This window comes from Phalaenopsis equestris, unplaced genomic scaffold, assembly GCF_001263595.1.
Source record: "Phalaenopsis equestris unplaced genomic scaffold, ASM126359v1 Scaffold000150, whole genome shotgun sequence".
NCBI lineage: Eukaryota > Viridiplantae > Streptophyta > Magnoliopsida > Asparagales > Orchidaceae > Phalaenopsis > Phalaenopsis equestris.
This window is the reverse complement of record NW_018164592.1, coordinates 586,656-596,804: the sequence shown is the minus strand read 5'-3', so window position 1 is coordinate 596,804 and position 10,149 is coordinate 586,656. Positions and strand designations below refer to the sequence as shown.

The following is a 10,149-nucleotide window of genomic DNA, read 5'->3' as shown; positions in this document are numbered from 1 at the left end:
AAGTCGCCATAGTTGGCCTTCCCCAAGGTAGGATGAAGCTTTCATTCAATAAGGAGAGAATGTCTTGCCTTCAAGACTTCGCTTACACTATCTTTCTCAAGAAAAATAAGTGAAAAAAAGAAGAAAGTGAAGTGGATTTTAAGAAGAAAAGAAGAAATTAAGGAGAAGATGAAGAAAATGGTGATGTTTGGAATAAAAAACTCTTCAAAATAGCTTTCTCCTTACCTCCTTGCTCCCTTCTTACTTCCTTATTGATAAGTCCCAGCAAACTAGCTCCTTGCTCTTTTTTTTTCCCTAACACTAATGTCTTAGTAACATATCATTCCATTTTTTTTACCTTCCCAAGGCATATCCCAGCAATTGACATGAAAATCCCTACAAAATCGGCTCCTCGGGAGCTTAAACAGCAAAAAGGTGTGTTATTTGGCTTCCCAAGTGCCTATGCTCCAAAGGCTGGGCTCATATGCACTTAGCTTATTGTCTCGTGCAATTTGGTTGGTGCTTAGGGGCCATAGGGGGCGTATATGAGCCGCTATACATCTTGAGGAGCAGGTGTGATGGACCGGCACCTATGCACCAAGTAGGTGGCACATAAGCTCCATCATTTCTATTTGGTGCAATAGAGGAGTGGCATTTTTAGGTGTTGGTGTGTATGCACCAACCAGGGGACACATAGGTTGCCTCTTTAGGGTTGGGCGCAACTCCTGGATGCTTAAGGGTGGAACATAGGCGCAACCCTATATAAGAGAAAATTCCATTTTTGGGTTTTGGGGTCTCGCTCCCTTTCTTCGTCTAAATTTTGTGTAGATTGCTCCTATTGACCCCAGGATCATAAGAATGCATCAAGGGATGATTTTTTGTCCTCCCTACGTTGAAGTAAACCTCAAGGGTGCACTGTATATGGAAACGATGTCGTCTGGAGGCCGGGTACGACTATAGCCGTCTAAATCTAATTTTCACCCGGACATCCCTAAAGATGTTTTCTTCGATCCGGAAGCTAAAGAAAGTTGTATATCACTAAAATACAAATATTAACTTAAAAATGAACATTTATAGGGTTTTAAATCTGGAATTTTGGTGCCAACAAGTGTCACAAACCTCCGCGGGGAAAAAATTGATCCGAACTCAAATTTTCCTAAAATGCATGTGGGGGATCTTGGTGACTACTTTAAGCCTCAGAGGACTCCATATTGATGGAGTTGGGTCCCTCAGCATCAAAATAAAAGTAAAAAAAATCCAGATTCAGGGCTGACACCACCTCATGGTGAATTCTCCCGAGTAGGGTCACGTCACTACCGGTCCAAATTCCGTGCTTGAGGCCCGTACCAGGAGGTCCAATTAGGTGCCTTGGATGGAAAAAAGCTAATTAAAATCCCATGTTGCTTAAAATAGATACCTTTTATATGTGAAATAAAAAATTGATGCCAACAGCTACTCTTTCCAATGCTTGGCGGTCAGCTTCTCCTTCGTCTCCTTGGCCTTGACCACCTTGTCAATATCCGAGAAGCGCCAATGTTCCTTCGACATCTTGCCCTGCAGCACACAAGTTAGTGTTGTCTCGATAGTATACTACAGAACTGAAAGATAATGACCGGGCGACCTCCATATCCAATAGAAGAGACCTCGGTCTATCCACCGCTCGCTCTAAGGGTGTGAGCCAAATTCCCCAGTCATCAGAGTAAGACCTGACCAAAAACTTATTCTTCCAATCATTTATTTTACTTTCCAACCTCCGCAGGTACAGTTCTTTGCCCGTCGAAAATATGGTGAAGCCTTCCTTATCAACCTTGAATGAGCAATAGAGCTTGAACAGATGAATCAACCATGAAATGCTCTCCCGACGACAGAAAAGAACGATAGTCATTATTGTCTCTACAGAGTTTGTCAAAACTTATGTCAAGATGACTACGTACGTATTAAAAAAGCTCCAGAGCTCATCAAACAGAGGCAACTTGAGGCCGTACATAAACTGGTCCCAATAAAGAAAACAGGTCCTTACTGAAGCCATTTGTCGCTCGTGCCGACCCTAACATCCTTCGAAAAGAAATGCTATCTTGAATGATGTACTTCCTCTGCAGCTCCTCCACATCGTCATTCGTAAAAAAAAAAGAGTTGGTGCCCCTGAAGGAACCAAAAAGTACTTATGAGCCATCTCAGGGAGTAAAGGGCGTCCAGAAGAACAAAGGAGAACAATAACAAAAGGTGCAAAGAAAGAAACTAGAACGCATGAAGTGAGGTCTCTTATCCTATTTATAGGGTAGAAGCGTCACATAATGATAAGCGTCACAACAAATATCCTTTCAAATTTATTTAAATACTATGTTATTAAGGATAACATTATGACATGTCTCGAATAAAGTGTTTTATAAATGGGTCCTCCTGAGCTTCGATCGAGGCATACCCTTTTCAAATTAATCGCCCGATGACCAACTCTCCGCCCAACCTCATGTGATCCACCCGATCAGTGGCACGCTAGAGCTTAAATAGGGCGGAAGATTCACAAAGTGCCTTAGCACACACCATGTCCGCTAGCTCGCCATGTAGAGCTGCGACCTCTGTTTGCAGAGCCGCCACCTCTGAATCTTAAGTCGTTAGCCAAGCTGACAACTCCCGCACAAGATCTATGATCAAACCTTCAGTCGCTCCCTTCGAAGAACTGACCAATATGGCTAAGGGTCTAATCCTACCTGTTAGCTACTCTATGGATCTGAAAGAAAGCGCTCGCCACTCTGTTTGCTTCTATTGAAAGATGGCAATGGGCAAAGAGTCGAGCGACTAGTGGCCACCCTCCCCCTCCTCGGGAAACCCTCGAGTACTCGACCTACAAACTAGCCACTGCAGTGGGGGCAGACTCCACAACATCCTTCGAAGGCCCAATTAATTCATCTACATTGAGATAATGTATAAGAAAAAACTCTTAAAAATTGTAAAACAACCAAAGTAAGCTTTACGTACCCATGAATATATTTATTGAAGAGAAGGTCGTTAAAAGTCTCTCTCTCTCTCTCTCTCTCTCTCTCTCTCTCTCTCTCTCTCTCTCTCTCGTGAAGAAGTACATCCACCTTTGGGGAATTGTGGCTAAGAAAAGGTGGCGAACACCACTCCCTTCAAATTCTTCGCACTCCCCTCAGTACCTTCAGAGAGCAACGTGTCCACATTATGCCCGAAAGCCAGGGTTTCCTTGCAAAGCTTTTCGGCGACCGCTCATCAGTGCATCAGACAAATCTACTATGTTTATCGAAGTTGGTTTGGCCATCGATCGTTTTTCTTTCTTCGCTATTTTCTTTCTCTTTACAGAAGATGGGGCCCGATAACCTGCTTTGGCCAGAATTTTGGGATCCACCTCAATCCGGTTTGCACTATCAGCCATGATGTATCTCGACGGTCTTAAGAAAAACTAGCGGCAAGGGATACAACTTCAAGTCTTTGATTCTATTTATAGAGCACACTAGGCATAGAACCCAAAGAGAAGTAAATTGTTTAATCAATCCTTAATTTTAATGCCACTGATTGTTTAATAGTTTCTATGTCCTTATCATGACTGGCACTATCAAGGGGCAAGAAAACTCGAGAAACTAGATAGTATGCACCAATATTGTTGGCAAAAATCTCAAAGCAATTGAATGACTAAAGATGATGACTCAACGATCAAAGTGTTAAATTCAAGAGGCATGATCTAGATCAATCATCTGAAAAATCAACAGACATATCAAGGCTACCCTCGACAAATCTGGTAGACAGGCCTATCTATGGTCTCAGCCATCTAAGCTCCCTAAAAGCCGATCGAACGGAACCATCCGACCGACCATTCATATCTCGGCAAAAATGTCCTCCACTTGACCTGTCGCTTTTGTCAGCCAAACCAAGACACATTAATCAACTGATCACCGCAATACTCAATAAATAAATTGTAATATAAATTTAGCACTAAATCAGCACATTGATTATATTAAGGCGGTTTCCATACTAGCTCTCCCCTTCCAACAATTTAGAGCAATTTACATTATCGCTCTCTCCTTCTATAATTATACTAGAGTACCTCCTATACATATACGGCTCGATCATGAATTAAGGGACCTTAGTATGAAGATTTATGTCTGGTCTCTTTCCGAAGAATTTCCTAACATCATTTTCTCTTTCTTTCTCTCCTTCCTCTCCTTCCTCTCTATGCTCTAACTCGAATAAAACAATAATATATGAATAATTAAATAACTATTATATTTAATTTATCTCAAAATAAAGCTTAGGAAAACAAATAACCTAATCTAAAGTTACCATAAATCTTTTTCCGAAAACTTTTGTAAAACCCAGACCTGCAAATTAGTTCCAAATATGTAAAAAAAGAAAGTTATCTATGTAAATTCCCCAAAAAAAATTATCAGTATAGCTTTCCAGCCACATACCGAACAGCTAACAAATTTCCATGTCGGCAGTAGAATAGAACACCATCTATTTATGTCCCACCACAAAACTTATAAACCCCATATCCAAATTTACATTCAAGATCCTCGTTCCCATCATTTAAAAAACAGTAGAAAATTTTAAAAAAGAAAAAGGTTATAAAAAAAGTTCAAAGCAAAAGGAAAAAAAATTTAAAAAAAAAACGAAAATTGCAAATTGCAGCAACGGCGACCATCAAAGTGAAGCCTGAATCGTAACGACAATCGGGCTCCTAACACTGTGCTGACCATCCTTCCATACGATCTCGCCGCCCCTCACGGAGGAACTCCCAGCCGGCAAATTCCCTCCCTCCCCCTCCGCCGCCTCCAACACCACTCTAAGCAGAAAGCTTAGTTTTTGTCCAGTCCGCCGGAATTTCAGCTCCATCGGCTCTACCTCCACCCTACTCCCCTCCGGCGCCAACACTTCCGCACGGTACACAGCTGCGCCTCCCCCAACGTTCGTTACTGTTCTCAAGAAATGCGTTGACACTCTCTTCTTACCACTACCTGCACCCCCATCAAACAATGCCGAGAACGACGGGTAGTTCAGATTCCCAGCGTGCCCTGCTCTCTTCGCCCCCCTGCAATCCGCACCTCTTCTCGTTATAGCCTTTATATTTTCCGATGTGTAGTTTAAATTGCAGAGGAAATTTATGTAATCCATGGGAGCAATGTCGTAGATCAGCCCCGGATCCATCGCTCGCCTTGGATCCACATGCCCGTTTCCGGAATCGAAAACGCCTGACGCGTTTCCGGTTGCCTCATCTAACATCGGCTTCCCCTCATTGTCTTTGATGTATGCGGTGGTCATCAATGCCGATCGAATAGCCGCCGGTGACCAATCCGGATGCGCTGCCTTCAGCAGTGCCGCAAGTCCAGAGACATGAGGGCACGCCATCGATGTTCCCGAAAGGATATTGAACTCCGTCCGGCGATGATCTGATGGGATCCCAGCGGGGCCAATGCCTTCCGGCCACGCAGCGAGGATGTTGAGGCCTGGTGCGATTACGTCCGGCTTCAGGATCTGGGGGGACTGAGGGCTGGGGCCTCGTGAAGAAAAGGAAGCAACTATAGGGGCCGGACGGACACCGAGGAGTGTGCCGCGAAAGAGAATGGTGCCGGTGGGACTGGAGGTTGAGGCTATGTATTTTCGAATCTCGTCTCCGGCGGTGGCTCCAACGGCGGTACCTGGGAGGACATGACAGTCAGCAACAAGCCCCTCTCCATCAAAGACGCCATTAGCCAGTATCATGCCAGCTCCTCCGGCTTTCCGAACTACTTCTCCCTTTGCCGCCCGGGAGTTGACCCCGCGGTCGCAAACGACGATCTTTCCTTTGACAGCGCTAGGGCTTAGGGATCCCTCGAGGCAGAGGGAGGCAGAATATCCTTCGCCGCCGCCGCTAGAAGCTCCGTTAGGGCTGCCGGCGTAGATTAGAGGGTACATCAATCCATTTTTCAGTGGAGGTCCACCGTAGACGCTGACACCTGGGAGAACGCGGCCATTTCCGAGGCGAACGTCGGCGGGGAAGGATCTATCCATGGATCCCGCACCGACGGTGGTCAACCAGGGGGCGACGTTGGTGACCGTGAGTCCACCAGGGCCACCATTTCCTGCAGAAGCGGAGACGAATATCCCAGCCTCTGCGGCCGCGAAGGATCCTACGGCGATGGCGTCAAGGTAGTAAGGTACCACAACTCCGCCAACGCTAAGAGAGACGACATTAACACCGTCGGCAACGGCCGCATCGAAAGCGGCGAGGATATCAGAATCAAAGCAACCAGCAGCCCAACAGACCTTATAGATGGCAAGACGGGCTTTGGGTGCCATCCCCGCTGCAACGCCATGCGCGTAACCAAGCGTGGAGGCCGGGTAAACATACCTGCCAGCTGCTATGGAGGCGGTATGGGTGCCGTGGCCGTCTGTATCGCGCGCAGAGCGAAGCTCTGTCGTCTCGTTCATGCGGCCGCTGGTGGCCTCGTAGCCGCCGGAGAAGTACCTTGCGCCGATAAGCTTGCGGTTGCATGCCGTGGTGAGGAAACCGGTGCCTGCAACGCAGGATCCGCCCCATTTGGCAGGGATGGGGCCGAGACCACTATCGGAAAAGCTGCGGTGCTCTGGCCAGATTCCGGTGTCGATTACGCCGATAACGAGATCGGATCCGAAGTCCGTTTCTGCAAGTAGACCGGAGCTGTCGGAGGATTTCAGTCCGAGGAACTGCGGCGAACGGGTAGTGTCCAGGCGGCGGACTTGCTCTGGCAGAACGGCGACTATGCCGGCAGTTGTCGAGAGGGCGGCCACTGCGGAGGGGGTCATGCGGGCTGAAAACCCGTAGAATATGGAGGAGTACGTGTGGATGAGAGGACCGCCGGAGGTCCAACCGGTGTCTCCGTTGATGGTGTCCGCTTCGGCGGCAGATACGGCGGCTTCGTACCAGTGTGCGTGCGTAGGGAAGACCGATGGCTTTGCCTCGCCGTCCACGCAGACAATGTAAGTCCGTCGGCGTGCCTTCTCCGACGAGGAGATGGCCGGAGAAGAAAGGAAAAGTACGGATAGGATCAGGACCATACAATGGTGATTTTCCATCATTTCTTGTTTGGATGAGCGATAGTGGAGCATGTGTTGTGTGGTAGTGAGATTTCTGGTATAAATGTGGAGGCATTGCTTCACTGTACTCGTTTGATTTAATTTTTTGCAGAATATAAATTTATTAATTTACTGTCAAACACAAAGTATTTATTTACTAATGTCAAATAAAATTGCAGATATAATTTTGAGGCCAATGACCAAAATTAATTATATTCGTGGCCGCTGGCTGCACGTATTTAAGCCCTTTGCGAGCTACGGGCGTGCTGTGGGGTCACCGGCATGTGTTTGCGAATCTCTCTTATTGAATTGATTTCCGATCTGGAATTTCAAACCTGTTGAAAACTACTGCATAAGATATTGGATTTCCTGAAATGCTTTACTACGTATATATTTGCTGTTTTAAATAAAAAATCTGAAGTATAAAATTAAAAATTAAATCATGCTACTTTGGCACTTAATAGAAGCCGTTAGCCAGCTACTTCTGCTGACTAAACATTCCGTTATTAAGCCAGGGATGATTTTATGATAGCAATTTGTTTTTATAGAACGGGGGAAGGGTATTGACCCGATTCATCAGCGGTTACAGATAAAAGTGAACCTAAGCCAAAGCAGATATTAGATGGGCGCACGCTTCATGCTCGGACGGGCAGACATTTCTGCAGTTAGCATTTATGATAGCAGACAGGAGGTGGCAAGGATGCCAGATATAATTAAATGATTTGATAAAAGGGTTAAATTGTTATAAAAATATAATTAAATTATCAAATAAATAGATTAGGTTATTAAATATACATAAAAACAGCTTGAAAATATTACTGTGGCGTTTGCATGCATACGACCCACTTCATAAGTATTTGCATATTTTGCACCTTATTTATATTCATAAATAAGGAGGTATAAAATGTAAAAATTGAAATTTAGGTGTAATATATATAAAAACATATGACTTAAGTGATATGAATTTAAATCTTCCAGAATTTTTATTGTACATCGAAAATGTGTCAGCATGAACCTCAAAAACATCCCTCGGATGGCGAAAGAAGTGGTGTGACCCTTTAGGACCTACCAAGGATGACCCGGGATCACACGCTCAACAGGCCAGCCCCCCGCGTGAGAGGAAGACGGTACGCCTCCGATGAATGAAGGGTAGATCACCCTCTGAAGATCCCATCTGACCGGATCCACTCGGATCTTCCAACTTGGATAGACCGAGAAGATGAAGCGTATGTGTCATTTCCAAAGCAGTTGACATGAACTCTCAACAAGTAACCGGTCAATTAGAAGGTTACTCAATTTTACTATTCATTAGTTCTCTCTCTCTCTCTCTCTCTCTCTCTCTCTCTTTTTCTCCTCTCTCCCTCCTCTCTCTCTCTCCTCTCTCTCTCTCCTCCATCCATCAGTGCTCTATTCCTTAAGTGTGTCTCCCAGATAGTTTTGGATTTAACAATTATGAATGTAGTTGAATCCCCAATTATTCATGGGCTCATACAACCTAAGCTTGACCTGTAAATAAAATAGAAAAAGAATGGAATGCAAAATTATTCCTTGAAAAGAGTTTGAGCAAGCCTTGGATCCTGAAAAATGAAAGAAGAGGCCAAGAGCCCTCAAAGGAAGGAGACCACCTCTATTTATAGAGCTCAAGACAATCTCTCTCCTATTGGGTGATAAAGAAGAGATAGAGAAAGAGTACTATATTTTTTAGAACAATATTATGTCTTTCCATATAATATATAACATATTGATATGAGATGAAAATGGTTGCTCGCTGTAAAGCACAGTCTGATATGTACTTATCCTTTACTCAAAGTTAGTATTTGAGAATCGATGGCTGATAAGGGGTATCCAGCTAATTAGCCGGGCAGATCAAACCAACAAGTCAAATCGGTAGTTGTTACCTGACTTCTTTAATTCTGCAGGTCAATCTAGCAGCTTGTATGAGTTTTTCAGCTCAGCAAGTGAATCTAATAGCTGGGATTTGACTTGATCAGTTCGACAAATTAATCTGACACCTAAAACTTGACTTAATCATTTTGTTAAGACATTTGTTAGGTCAACCTAGAAACTAATACTTGTTGGTTATTTTTCAAAAGAAAAGGGTTGATGATCGAGGAACGCTTAGGAAAGAATAGATGATCAAGATCAATGAGCATGTTAATATCATATTTGGCCCACGACAATCATTTATTTATATACCAATGTCGGATAATTTAATTATATTATATCTTTATAATAGTCTAATTGTATTAGAAAATAATAAATGATATCTGAAACCAATAATAGATGTCAATATATAACTCTATATAAATAGCATAGATATTAGAACATTCTGATACAATTTTTCTAGTTTAAGATGATTTCGTGGTTTATAATTTAGATTTGTGTCATTAGTTGATTTCTTTTATATTAAAATATAAATGATTTGTTTTAATGATATGGAAATGAAAATAAAATAAAAAAAAGAAATCTTAAGGATCGGGAAATTAAATTTTAAATTTTCATTTATTTAAGTTTTTCTTTAATTTATTTTCATGTAAATTATGGAATACAAATAAGCTAAGTTAGCAGTAACCACGAGAATAGAAAATTTAGATGATCAATGAACAAGCCTATTCAGTAATTATATGTGATGCATTATTCAAATTTGATTTTGATTCATAACAATAATCTGAAATGGAACAATCTAAGTAATATGGCAAATAAATGTGAACTTGAATTCAGAGAATTTGGATGTATGTGTTGCTACTTTTGGCATCTTTGGTGCTATAAAGTTATAGCATTATAATATTTCAACTCAAATTGGCCTAATGATTGAGAGTTTCGACATTCATCACAATATTGTAGGTAAAAGAACTAGTACATATATAGTCACCATGTGTTTGTGATTAAATTTGTACAAAGTCCTACAAAAATTCTCCCACTACCAACTTTCTCATATAGGCATATAAATTTAAAGGTGATTATTTATTTTGTGTATAATATAAGAAAATGAATTACATTAATTCTAATCATTTTTCATCCAATGTGCATAATATAAGAAAATGAATTACATAAACTCTAGTCATGTTTCATCCAAAAAAGATGATTATCATAATAGTATATCATTACAAAAATCTTTTTCTT

The 10,149-nt window shown here is 42.5% G+C and overlaps 1 protein-coding gene across 1 annotated transcript; it reads right to left on the bottom strand.

Moving 5' to 3' along the window:
* Positions 1 to 4,426: 4,426 nt before the first annotated feature.
* LOC110021849 (subtilisin-like protease SBT1.5) lies at positions 4,427 to 7,155 on the bottom strand. Its single transcript, XM_020720529.1, has one exon. It carries the CDS (start codon positions 7,057 to 7,059, stop codon positions 4,636 to 4,638), a length of 2,424 nt encoding a protein of 807 aa, XP_020576188.1. The 5' UTR covers positions 7,060 to 7,155; the 3' UTR covers positions 4,427 to 4,635.
* Positions 7,156 to 10,149: the final 2,994 nt, after the last annotated feature.